The sequence below is a fragment of the Crinia signifera genome, chromosome 12 (genome assembly GCF_055691185.1).
Source record: "Crinia signifera chromosome 12, ASM5569118v1, whole genome shotgun sequence".
In the NCBI taxonomy this organism is placed as follows: Eukaryota; Metazoa; Chordata; class Amphibia; order Anura; family Myobatrachidae; genus Crinia; species Crinia signifera.
The window spans coordinates 34,688,170-34,702,123 of NC_139228.1; the positions used below are offsets into that span (position 1 = coordinate 34,688,170).

Consider the following 13,954-nt stretch of genomic DNA (forward strand, 5'->3'; position numbering starts at 1 on the left):
CCATGACACTCTGTGGGATATTAGAAATTAAATCAATCATTTTCAAAATATTACAGGTCATCGCGCTGTATAGAAAGCAATGAAATGGAAAGCAAGATTTCGTTTTGAAGTTTTTGTACACATTGCTGTTTATTAGGCACTAGAATTCCTTCTGCATGGAAGCTTCCAGTACATTAACCCATATTCTCTACTAAAAGCCCCATCTGCATGAGGTCTGTAGACCCCTTATCTGCAGCCTCAAGTACAACATCCATAGAAAGGAATTTCTTGGCACACATGCAGTTATGTAAATGATACTAACTGCAATGTATACAGGTGACAGGGTTTATGCATGACCATATATTCCATCCCATACATTATAAGAAACATCCACAAAGCACAAGCACAAGTTAAAAAAACGATAACTTTCTGTGCAACTGTGGATATAAATAGTACAGAATATACCGGACGATCAACAGGCAGCAATCAAGAAGGATCCTGCAGCTCATAACAGCAGTGAGTCCTTACTTGTAGATTAATCATGGGACATCATTAACATACATGGCTGTAATCAAGTGGTTTTAGTGCCAAACACGGACTGGGATCCTCTGACACAATGCAAAACACAAACTATGGCAGAGGGTTAACGGGAAACCACTATTTAATTATACATGTACTGGCTTTTAATAGCCGTTAATTGTAGTATCATGATAGGATAATAGCATGATACAAACCCATATGCTCTATTGAATAGATTACCATCCTACACGTTAATAAAAAAGGCTTCATGTCCCATTTGATGAAACTGGAAACCCCATTAGATTAGTCAGGCTACTTGTTTCCTCTCTGGCTGCCTTCAGGGTTTCTCAAAATGTGCTCTATAGATCACCAATAGTAAGCTTGTTTATTTGATATACACATAACTCCTCCATGGCTACACGTGTATCCGGTGCACAGAGCACAGCTCAGCTCTATCCAGGGGCAATGGAAATAAACAACTTCACCTACTGAAAACCAGCAGCACTAATGAAGGTTATGTTGGCAGAGTATATAGCGGTGCTTGTGGTGGTGTTAGACGACACGTTTTTGGAAGCTTAACCAGGAATATGGTTTATTAATAGTAATGATCACAGAGGTCCTGAAAGGGTTAACTTGCAGATATGCAGTATAGCAGATATAATTTCACAGGCAGGTGTACACAGGTGTATGGTGTAGCTACTTATCGATCCAGGGATGGAGTAATGGAGGATGATGGAGGTCTCTCAGGCAAAAGTCTGCACAGCAGTGCAGGCTGGAAGCTGTGGGTCTTTGAGGGCAGACAGCAGGGCTAGCACTGCGGTGCTATGTACAGGGAACTCTGGCGGTGATTGACAGCTCCCTCCCGTGCTGTGTCTAATATCACCGTCCTTCTCTATTAACACTGCTGGGCTCTGACTCATCACTGGGGCGCACGGTCACACTTCCCTCAGCAGTGCAGGACACACTAACTAAAGGGTGTGCTAACAACTGACAAGGCACACTGTCACTCACACTGGGTGCACTGGGACTGGAACCACCCACTGCAGGATGGTGAGCACAAGGAGGCTGATGCTGCGGCTTGCAAGAATAGGATTTTAATACCTACCGGTAAATCCTTTTCACGGAGTTCATATGTGATACTAAGGTCTCATAACATTGGGAAATAGAGGTCATCTGACAGGAGACAGGCACATAAATTTCTTCAACCACACTGAGGTTGGTACTCAGTATACCATATAAACTCTGTGAAAAGGATTTACCGGTAGGTATTAAAATCCTATTTTCACTATCATTCATATGGGATACTGAGGTCTCAATACATTGGGGATGTCCCAAAGCTTCCAGAAGGGGCGGGAGCGTGCGGAGCCTGTCGCAACACCGCCTGCACAAACTGGGTATCCTCCTTGGCCAACGCGTCAAACTTGTGAAATTTGACAAAAGTATGTTGACCCGACCAAGTAACAGCTGTAAATAGCTGCAATGCTGAAACACCCCGAGCAGCCACCCAGGATGCGCCCACTGCTCTTGTGGAGTGATCTCTCACAGAAGCTTACACCGACAATTGTGTTGCCGCATAGGCCTGCTGTATGGTGGAGCGTATCCACCAAGCAATTGATTGCTTGGAAGCTGGGCAGCCTCTCTTTTGTGCGTCATAAAGCAAAAAGAGACACTCTGTCTTACGAACACAGGCAGTCCTCTTGATGTAAGTCCGAAGAGTCCTGACCACAGTTAAGGATTCAGGGATACCATGATGCCCTAAGCTGGAAGACACCACAATCAGCTGGTTCAAATGAAATGCAACTTTTGGCAGGTACTGCTGTCTGGAGTTCCGCCCTATCCTGATGAAATCTCAGAAAGCGGCTCTTACAAGAAAGAGCGCTCAGCTCAGACACCCTCCTAACCGAAGTCTGAGCCAACAACGTCACCGTCTTCCAGGTGAGGTACTTCAACTCTGTGGAATCCAAAGGTTCAAACCACGACGACTTAAGAAACCACTTCCAGGTCACAAGGTGCAGTTGGAGGCACAAACGGGGGGCTATATACACAGGACTCCTTGTAAGAACATCTGGACTTCTGGAAATGCAGCCAACTTCTGGAAGAAAATAGAAAGGGCAGACACTTGAACTTTTAAGGACCCCAGACGGAGGCCCAAGTGTAGGCCCATCTGCAAAAAATGCAGAAACCGTTCCAGTTTGAAATCCGCTGGTGGAAAATTCAACTTTTCACACCATGCCACGTATCTACGCCAAATCTTGTGATAGTGCGACGCGGTCACAGACTTCCTGGCCTGGGTCATTGTAGCAATGACCGAAGAATGAAACCCCTGTTTCTGTTAGACAGAAGGAGGCTAAGAAGGTAATCAGATGTGCAAAAGCACAGGCTGAAGAGAAAATGGCCCAGTCAGTGGGTAAAGGGGGGGAAACTTTTTTAGGTATATAAGTGAAAGGAGAAAAACAAAAAGTGGAATAATTAGACTGAAGACAGAGAGTGGAAGTTTTCTTGAGGGGGACAATGTAAGAGCAGATAATATTAATAATTATTTCTGCTCAGTATTCACTGCTGAAAGAGAGGGGATGGGGCCACAGTTAAGTTGCAAGTATAGTCAGAAAACTGAGGGAGAGACAAGTACATTTACAGAGGAGAAAGTCCTCACAGAACTCTCAAAACTGAAAGTGGATAAATCAATGGGGCCAGATGGGATACATCCAAGGATACTAAAAGAGCTTAAAGGGGATCTGGTAAAACAAATAACAGAATTATTCAACCAGTCAATAGCTACTGGAGTAATCCCAGAGGACTGGAAAACAGCGAATGTAGTCCCACTGCACAAAAGTGGAAGCAAGGAAGAGGGAGGTAAGCAACTATCGACCAGTGAGTCTTACATCAGTAGTAGGGAAATTGATGGAAACACTCTTAAAACAAAGAGTTGTAGAATATCTCAAAACCAGCAATTTACAGGATCCAAAACAGTATGGGTTTACTGGGGGAAGATCATGTCAAACAAATCTTATTCACTTTTTTGACTGGGTGACTAAAGTAATAGATCAAGGTGGGACTGTAGATGTAGCTTATCTAGACTTTAGTAAAGCTTTTGACACTGTCCCACATTGCAGACTGTTAAATAAACTTGAAAGCTTGGGATTGGATTCTAAGATAGTTGAATGGATAAGAGCGTGGTTGCAGGACAGAAAACAGAGAGTTGTAGTAAATGGAGTACAGTCAAAGGAGGGAAAGGTTACAAGTGGAGTACCCCAGGGATCTGTACTTGGACCGGTGCTTTTTAATATCTTTATTGGTGATATTGCAAATGGAATTGAGGGTAAAATGTGCCTTTTTGCAGATGACACAAAGGTATGCAACAGGGTAGACACACCAGGAGGGGTAAAACAAATGATTGAGGATCTAGGTAGATTAGAGGAATGGTCAAAAAATGCAAAATCATGCACTTGGGTTTCAGAAATCCAAAGACTAAATATAGTATAAATGGCACTATAATGGAAACTACTGAGGAAGAGCGGAATCTATGTGTTTCTATTTCAGGGGACTTAAAGGCAGGTAGGCAATGTAACAAAGCAATGAAGAAGGCAAGTCAGATGCTTGGTTGCATAGGGAGAGGTATCAGCAGTAGAAAGAAAGAAGTAATAATGCCACTGTATAGGTCATTGGCACGGCCTCACCTAGAGTATTGTGTTCAGTTCTGGAGGCCATATCTCCAGAAGGATATAAATACATTAGAGACTGTACAAAGAAGGGCAACTAAAATGGTGCATGGCCTACATCACAAAACATACCAGGAAAGACTAAAAGATCTTAATATGTATACTTTAGAGCAGAGAAGGGAAAGCGGGGACATGATAGAAACTTTCAAATATATCAAGGGTTTTAACAAGGTACAGGTGGGAGACATTCTTCACAGGAAAAGGAGCAACAGAACACGAGGACATGCACTGAAACTAGAGGGAGGAAGATTCAGGGGAAATGTGAGGAAGAATTACTTCACAGAAAGAGTAGTAGATAAGTGGAATAACCTAAAATCAGAGGTGGTAGACGCAAATACAGTAGTACAATTTAAAACTGCTTGGGATAAGCATATTGATATCCTTACAAAAAAATAAGGATCAAATATGGTTTGAGGTAACATGTTTAAAAAAGGGGCAGATTAGATGGGCCAATTGGTTCTTATCTGCCGTCAAATTCTATATTTCTATGTTTCTATGTTTTGAGCTAAGATCTGCAGCTCAACTTCCAGGCCATCAAACGAAGCTGCCCTAAGTCGTGGTAGACGAAGGGGCCTTGAAACAGAAGATCCCTTCTGAGAGGCAGTCGCCACGGGTCTTCCACTAGCAAGTTTAGCAGACTTGCGTACCACACCCTTCGAGGCAAGTCTGGGGCTATCAGAATCGCCTCCACCCTTTGGCTTTGGATTATTTTTAATACTCTTTCCAACAGCGGGAGGGGAGGGAACAGGTACAACAGATCGTACGACCATGTTGTGGTCAGAGCATCCACCGCCTCTGCCTGAGGATCTCTTGTCCTCGAACAATACTGGTCGACCTTCTTGTTGACTCTGGAGGCCAACAGGTCTATCTGCGACACTCCCCACAGATCTACAATGCTTTCAAAAATCTGGGGATGTAACCCCCATTCCCCGGGGTGTAGGACGTGGTGACTAAAAGTCCGCTTCCCAGTTGTCCCCCCCGGGAATAAAGATAGCAGATATTGCCACAGAATGAAGCTCTGCCCAGGCAAGAATCTTTGTGACTTCTCTCATGCAGGCCCCGCTCTTTGTCCCTCCTTGCCGGTTTATATACGCAACTGTCATTGCATTGTCCGACTGGACCTGAATCGTACGATGTTCCAGGAGGGAATGAGCCTGCAATAGAGCGTAATAGACCGCTCTCAGCTCTAAGTTGTTGATGTGAAGCTGAGTTTCCAAGGGTGACCATTTCTCTTGAAACTGCACTCCTTGTGCCTTGGAGACTGGCTTCCGTTCTCAATAGGATCCAGTCCTGGATTCCGAATCTCCGTCCCGCAAGGAGGTTTGGATAGTGGAGCCAACACTGTAGAGACTGTCTCGCCCGAGCTGACAGGTGGATTAACCTGTGCATGTGGACGTGTGATCCGGACCACTTGCTCAACAGGTCCCATTGGAACACTCTGGAGAGGAATCTCCCAAACTGAATTGCCTCGAATGAGGCAACCATTTTTCCCCATCAACCTGATGCATAGGTAAACTGACACCTTCTCTGGGGTCAGCACTTCCAACAGCAGCTGTTGGAGTGCGGTTACTTTGTCCTCCGGGAGAAACACCCTCCTCTCCACCGTATCCAATATCATCCCCAAGAATTGGAGACGCTAGGTCGGCACTAGAGAGGACTTGGGTATGTTCAATATCCACCCGTGGTCTGATAGTACGCGTCTGGTGGTTTCTATCGCTCCAAGTAGACTTGTCTCTGACTTCACTTTTAGGAGCAGGTCGTCCAGGTATGGAATTATATTTATCCACATGTTCCTCAGAAGGAACTTCATCCCCTTGGTGAAGACGCCTGGAGCGGTGGACAGGCCAAAGGGTAGGGCCTGAAACTGGAACTGCTCGTCCAGTATGACAAACCTTAAATATGCCTGGTGTGTTCCCCACACCGGTACGTGAAGGTAGGCATCCATCACAACGCCAGGAATTCTTCCTCCTCCAACCCCGCAATGACCGCCCTTAAGGATTTCATTCGGAATTTGAAGACCCGAAGATAAGGTTTCAAGGATTTTAAATTGAGGATCGGTCTGACCGAGCCGTCCGGCTTCGGTACTACGAATAGGTTGGAGAAATATCCCTGGCCCCTTTCCAGTGCCGGTACAGGTATGATTACCTGGGCATGTACCAATTTTTGCACTGCCTGCATGAGAATCCTGCGATCCTCCGCAGCTGCTGGGAGCCCTGACCTGAAAAACTTGTGAGGGGGCAGTCTTTTGAACTCCAGCTTGTAACCGTGTGAAATAATATCCCCGACCCAAGGGTCGAGGGTTGATGCATCCCACACGTGGCTGAAATATTTCAGCCGAGCCCCCCACCGCGAGTATGTCTTGAGGTGGGAGGAGCCCGTCATGCTGAGGGCTTGGGCGCAACTGTACTTGTGCTATGGTCACGAGTGGAAGAAGTCACTGCTCTCCTGGGTTTACCACAAGCACCTCTGTTAGTGTTTGAGCAGCCCCTGGCCTTAGGTCAATACCTGGAGGACCGAAAGGACTGCTGGGTATTCCCTGAAAAGGGGCGTCTTACCGGTGTGGAAGCAGACTGGAATAAGGTGGACTTGCCGGCCTGAGATTAAGTTGTCTAATTCACTCTCAAATAATCTCTTCCCCCGTGAAGGGAAGATTCTCCACACTGCGCTTTGAGTCCGCATCAGCAACCCACTGCCGCAACCATAAGGCCCTATGAGCTGACACTGCCATGGCTGAGTTACGGGCATTAATGGCGCCTAGTTCTTTTTGCGCCTCACACAACATTTTAGCTGTATCTTGGATGTGACGCTTCTCAGCTACGTATGTATGCATGTAGGAGTGTGTTCAAAATGAGTTTTGATGCAAAGGTGACATACAAATTCACTGACGCATCTCATCTATTTTTAAGACTTTATCAGGGGAATAAAGCAAGTGAGCTAGATTTATACCTCCAAAACTAGCAAATATAAAGTACACACCAATCAGCACATGTTGACCTTACATTCTGTATCCAGAATACTAAAAATACACAAATGCAAGACGAATATATGCAGTTACACTGATATCTAAAAATGGGCAAATAATTAGCTGTGTACCATTTTAGATATGTTTAAAACGTTGAAAAAGACTAAAGGTGTCTTAAAATGACGGTGAAACACACCGCCATTACTTTCACTCCACATGGGTTAGGGAATCATTTATACGCATTGAGATTGCAGCAAACCGCCATCTTAGCATATGACATCCCTTCCACTTCAAGCCACCAGTGGGCATTAAACAGAAATACAATATGCAGATATAAGTGTCCAGTCACATTATTATGACCATCTCCAACATTTGACTTATCCCATAAAGTAATGTCACGTGTTGTGCGCTGGCTTGGTAGATATATAAAGATATGCGATAGGGTAGGCCATCTGCACACATATCACTAGTTGCTGTTGTGGGTAAAACAGGCTATTTATAAGAGTTCCAAAAAGGGATGATCATCTGCCAAGTGTGTCAGTATTGCTGAAACAGCGCAGTTTGTGAACTATTCTTGTGCTTCTGTGGTGAAGGTGCATTATGACTGGACAAATGGCACCACCGTCAATCACCAAGTGGAAACTGTTGAGCACCACAAGCTATTGATGTGATATGTGAACAACTGCTACAAAAGGTGTGTGTGTGAGGGGCTGACTGATGCGCTACCATCAAAATGAACCTAGTACAGGCATGTCCAAACTATGGCCCTCCAGCTGTTGTGAAACTACTAGTCCCATCATGCCTTGCCACAGTTTTGCCATTAGGGAATGCTAACACTATGGCAAGGCATGCTGGGATGTGTAGTTTCACAACAGCTGGAGGGCCACAGTTTGGACACACCTGACCTAGTAGCTACCAGACACGTGTCTAAAATAGTTTAACACACACTGGGGCAGATATTTTAAGCCTGGAGAAGAGATAAACTGGAGACAATGAACTGTGTTTGAAAATGATATCTGTACGTTGATTGGCTGGCGTATTATCGCCTTTCATTTTACCACCAGTTTATCTTTTCTACAGGCTTAATACATCTGCCCCACTGCTACATATGGGGCTCTGAAGCAAACGGATCATCACTGCACCGATGCTAATGAAGGTGCATTGACAGAAAATTTGCACGACAGTATCCTAATTGGACCTCTGCTGGTTAAGGGAGATTGCCTTCTCCAATGAGTCACACTTTCTGCTTCATCGAGCGGATGGACTTTGGCGTGACTCTGGGGAATGTTTTCGCAGGATTCTCTGGGCCCATTCCTCCACAAGGAAGGCACTATCGACCGATTTGTTTATAAATCAATCCTTGTAGATCACGGATGGGATCTTCCAGCAAGACAACAGGACATCTCACATGGCCGACAGTGTTTCGATGAGCACTACCAAGACTTCCAGGTACTTCCCTGGCCTTAAACCATTTGAGCACCTGTGCAACCACCTCATTCATCATGTTCACTCTATGGATCTTCCGCCGTGTAACCTCCAGCAGCTATAGGATGAACATGACGAAGGAGCATGGCTCCACTTACCTGCACCAACATACCAGCACTTTATTATGTAATCTTTAGCAGCAGTTAGTTGCAGTTATTCTGGCTATTAGCTTGTGCTCATAATACTGTGACTCAACTTTGTATATAGTTTCTATTCAATGTTTTAAGTGTACAAAGGATTAAGTGAAAAGTTGTGTGATACAATCTCTCAATAAAAATTTATAAAACGCAGTGTCTGCGAACATTAACTTCTACCACAGTTTTTACAACTGGCTGTAAAAAAATAAATAAAAAAATATATAATACAATGGCACATTATGTCCTATACGTTCCTCTGATTGTTGTGTACATGTAACCATCATTCTTTACCACAAGAGCTTGGGTGCTTCATTTACAAAGGCTTATGATTTCCCATACACTTGTGCAATCGGATGCGATTACAGCACCCAATGTCTCATGCCACCTCGGGTGCTGGAAGAGGGCTGGCGGGTGGCAGAATCTGAAAAATCATATGTGGTTAAAAACCACATGCAATGCGATTCATATTATGTGCAGCACATAATATCGATCAACGCAAAATTTAAAAAATTTCCTCCAACATTTCAGATTTAGGGGGATATTCAATCCCTGGCGAGCATCTCCCGTTGGGGAGATGCTCGCCGGGCCCTATTCAATGCTGTCTTCCCCGACAGCATTGAGTAGGGTTTGTCGGCAGAACCAGCCCGACAGCACTAGCTGTCGGGCTGGTTCTGCGGAGAATGGCCGGGAAGAAACGAGCTGCGGCTGCAGCTCGCCTCTTCCCGGCCACAACTCATGGCCACGCCCCCTTTTCGCTCCCCGGTAGGCGGGACATTGAATCTCGTCTGCATGTTCTCGGTCTAGCTGACCAACAACGGGACAGGGTCACGGCGGTCGAGCAAGCTCGACCGCCGTGACCCTCAGATTGAATACCCCCTTAAAAGGGAAATTAAAGAAGGCAGCACTCAACGAGCAACAATAGAAACACTTTGAAACAGACACAAGAACGTCAGCACATAAATAAACTCAACTGAAAAGTATGATTTTCATTGCTTTAATAGAGATGAGCAAAATTTGAGTCTTAGTAAATGATAGAATTTCTGAAAGAGCAAATATTTTTTCTTGACGTAAAGCTAAAAGTACAGATTTTTTTTTAACCTCTTCAGAGACAAATTTCTAATTTTACAGAGAATTTTTTTTTATTATCATATTTAAATTACTTTTTTTTTTATTAATTTCATGATAATATTCTTGAAGAGGTTAAATAATTCAAAAAAAAGGAGAGAAAAGGAAAAATAAGACAAATTATGGCTATGAAAAAATGAAGGCCTCAAAAAGAAATAGAAACTGCCATAAATAACAAATTATAATCAACACGCAACAGCACAATTACATAAAAGACTAAGCAAACCTGCACATCTGTACTTAGGCTAATACAACGGGGTTTGGTTTGATAATGCACAAAACCATGCGCACTGCAGGTGGAGCAGATGTAAAGTACAGAGAGAGTTAGATGTTGACGAGTTATTTTGTTTCTGTGCAGGGTAAATACTGGTTGCTTTATTTTTAAACTGCAATATAGATATCAGATTTGAGTGGGGTGTGTACTTCAAACTAACTCTCTGCTCATGTTACATCAGCCCCACCTGCAGTGCACATGGTTTTGTCCATAAGCAAACAATTTTTATTAACATAAAATATATGATGAATTAAATGGCGGACACGCAGACACTCTTAAGGGTCTGTCCCTTCCAACGTCTAGCACTAATTCATCAATCCGTACGAGGTTGATAACTGACTTCACTGCGTGTCTATTTACAGTAATTAATGGAGCACTGGAACACTGCAGCGGTTAACACTTGGATATGAACGTCGCACACCAAATAGGAAGTATGCGGACTTCCCTGATGTTTTTTTTTCTAATTACTAGTAAAACCAAGAGGATAAAGACTGCATGGACAAGACGGAACCACAACACCACTAAGAGTGATGCCAGTTATGGGGAACTCACCATTCTTACTACTTCAGGGTAGGTCTGTTCAGTGAGGCAGCCTCTGCTTATTGTGATGTAGTCCACCAACTCGTTCAGAGTAGAGCGCTTGTATTCTTTCATTTTTAGATCAGACAGTGTATCCATGAAATCAAAAATGACACAGCACTGCTGAAGCTTCTTGAGGAACAGTTCAGGCTGCTCTGAGGTTGGGACGTCTGGAATGGAAAAAAAAAAATACCAAAGAGAATTTGAGACCAATGTGCAGCTATGGCATTAAAAAGAAACTAGCGGATTATTTTATGAACTTTCCAAAAGTTTATATAAAATGAATACCCTGTTTACACAGAAAAGGAAATTCCCGGGTGAAGCAGTTCCACCCAGGAATTTCATGAAATACAAGGGTCAATCAGATCTTAAACTCTGGGTCTCTGACCCTGCAAATGACCAGCGGTGGAGACCCGGAGTTTAAGATCCCGGTTAACCCTCCCACACAGACAAAAACCATGTGTAATATAGCAAATTACTGGGTCTAAAAGCATGCAGCACTGCAGGAGGGGCAGATGTAACTGGTGCAGAGAGTTACATTTGGGTGAGTTATTTTGTTTCTGTGCAGGGTAAATAATGGCTGCTTTATTCTTACGCTGCAATTTAGATTTCAGTTTGATCATGCCCCACCAAAATGTAACATCTGCCCCAGCTGCAGTGCACATGATTTTGTCCATTAAAGAAGGAGTTTGCTTTTTCAAACCAACAAGAATCACCCCCACAATACCTGTTGACATTATGAAGTCTATATTTTATATATTAACCGGCAACGCTGTGATTGTCAACACAACTATAACATGCAATGATAAACAATTATTTACACAAAATAAAACACACGCACACACAAACACACAACATAAACTTGTCCATAGTGTCATTGATTATATTGAAACAAAGGCATTCATACTTAATGGAAGGCAATATGCGAGCGCATATTACATTCTGACAAAAACACATTCCAGATCCGCTACATACATTTATTGCTTAGAGTATGGAAGCAACCAATGTGTTGTCCTAACCTATACGTATGTAAAATAGGTCCCCTCTACTGATAAGCAAGGCAACCATCTGCACAACCATCCAGAGCACTTGCATCCAATGTTACAGTTAGTTATGTAGGTTATCGCCACTAGGTATCTACTTGAACGTGGAACCGCTGCTGACCAGGCTCACAAATCTCAAAACTCATTATTGGGCCTGTTTGTGCCAACAAGTGTAATCTACTCATCCATACAGTAACTTCTCATTTACAGTTATAGGTTAAAGTTATATGGGGGCATGTATCTTAGATAATTTGTGTATGGTCCATGCCTGAACACTCGATATTGATTCATCTCAGCAGACCTGACCTCTTGCTTCTTCTGATGCAATACTGGAGTGTCTGAGAAGGCCCATACATACTAGTTAACCATATTGGCTGCGGGTGGACGATACTGAGTGTTCACACTGATCGATATAGGCCACCAATACCGTTAAGTGATGTCCCCGGGACTCGCTAAAGATGTATTTAGCCAAATTGACCTGAATGTTTGGAAGATGTCAATCATCGTTAACAATGAGAGGGAATCATAGGTAACAGTTTTGAGTGTTAACACTAGACGTTATTGTTCACAATTTGGCTTAGAGGTGTGTATGGGGATTTAGATTTCGACTTACTTCTTCATTTGTCAGTACTCTTACCCAGCACAGCAAATACCAGAACGCTGTTAAAGTCCCAGTGGTAACAATATATGTTAAGTATAAGTAATGGGGCCAAGGCATTTGGCAACTATTTTGCCAATGCCTGAGTGTGGGGAAAATATCAAGGAAAAAAATCAACATTTTCGAAGCTTACGATTCGTCTATCTGGACTAAAAATAATAAGCTAATGATCGGCGAATCAGGGATTTATTTTTTTTAAACTGTTTTTCTGTTGGTGGATCACTGGTCATCAATGTCGGCCAATCAAATCATAACACTAAAGGGAAAGGCAACTGCAATATTTGAAGCCCTTGCGTAACCTAGAAAGGGATAGGAGCAGGGCATTATTGCACAGTCTACATATTTGTATCACTAAAGGGAAAAAAATAGTAATCCTACTACCCCACTGGATAAATACATACAAAAAGACATAAAAAAGTAAAAAAAACCTCTTAACTGGTTTTCCTGCTGAATGGCAATAGCTCGCCGGGCGGGATCTAAGCTGCCAATATGAAAACTATTGTATTATGATGCCTGAATTATTTATTGAATGACCTCCACAGGGGCTGTGTTCAAGTGATCAGTAATAGAAGTGAAGCTGATGCAGACTGGCAGATCCAGTTACACCTTGTTAATAAATAACATTATCATCACGCACACAAAGCAGCTCCATTGTTGTTACAAATAATTACTTAGCAACTTGGAAAGCCTATCAATACTCGTCCGAGGAGGAATAAAAAGGAGAGCGTTTAACGCGTCCGTCAGAGAAGGAAGCAGACAATGATCCTCGCTATATGCAGGAATCATTAGTCCCATGACCACCCGGGACACTGGAAGCAGAGAGCGAAGGCATAGACAGCAATATCTGTGCCATAGCATATATATATATATATATATATATATATATATATATATATATATATATATATATATATATATATACATACATACATACATACATACATATATACATACATACACATCAACATCTATGCAGTAAATTAAATACATATACATTTACTTTGAATGTGGAATTCTCTTAATGCAGTTATAGTGCGACAATATGGGGGCATAAAATAAAAATGACAGCAATGTTTAAAATTAACATCAATCCTCATGAAAATGCTGCTTAACTTGGAACTAAAAACATGGTCAAACACTATAAAATCCAATTGTTCAATTGAAAAGTTCAAGTCGTAACACTACACAGGGGGGGGTCCAATGTCTGAGAACCGTGGTCCCCTTATAGACCCTGAGCTGCAAGTGTATGGGTCATTGGGTTGAGCAAATTTAAGTCGACATGCATTGTATCAACCACTGAAAGTCGACAGGGCATAAGGTGCTCATACACAGTGCTGTGCAATGTGATGCGCACTCCCACGCCCATCCCATCGCACAGCATATAAAGCACTAAAAGACCTTTTGACTGTCAACCTTCTCATTGTCGACGTAACATTTGTGCCTGACCTATTTCAGGTGTTGACCCAATGCATGT

The 13,954-nt window shown here is 43.0% G+C and overlaps 1 protein-coding gene across 2 annotated transcripts in view; it reads right to left on the minus strand.

Annotated features, from left to right (window-relative positions):
- Nucleotides 1-13,954, minus strand: part of PPP2R5E (protein phosphatase 2 regulatory subunit B'epsilon) — an 89,124-nt gene that overhangs the window by 35,743 nt on the left and 39,427 nt on the right. For both annotated transcript variants that reach the window (XM_083166891.1, XM_083166890.1), the window contains exon 3: nucleotides 10,753-10,949. In XM_083166891.1, coding sequence (XP_083023017.1) covers nucleotides 10,753-10,949 — 197 coding nt within the window. The remainder of the gene's footprint in view (nucleotides 1-10,752; nucleotides 10,950-13,954) is intronic.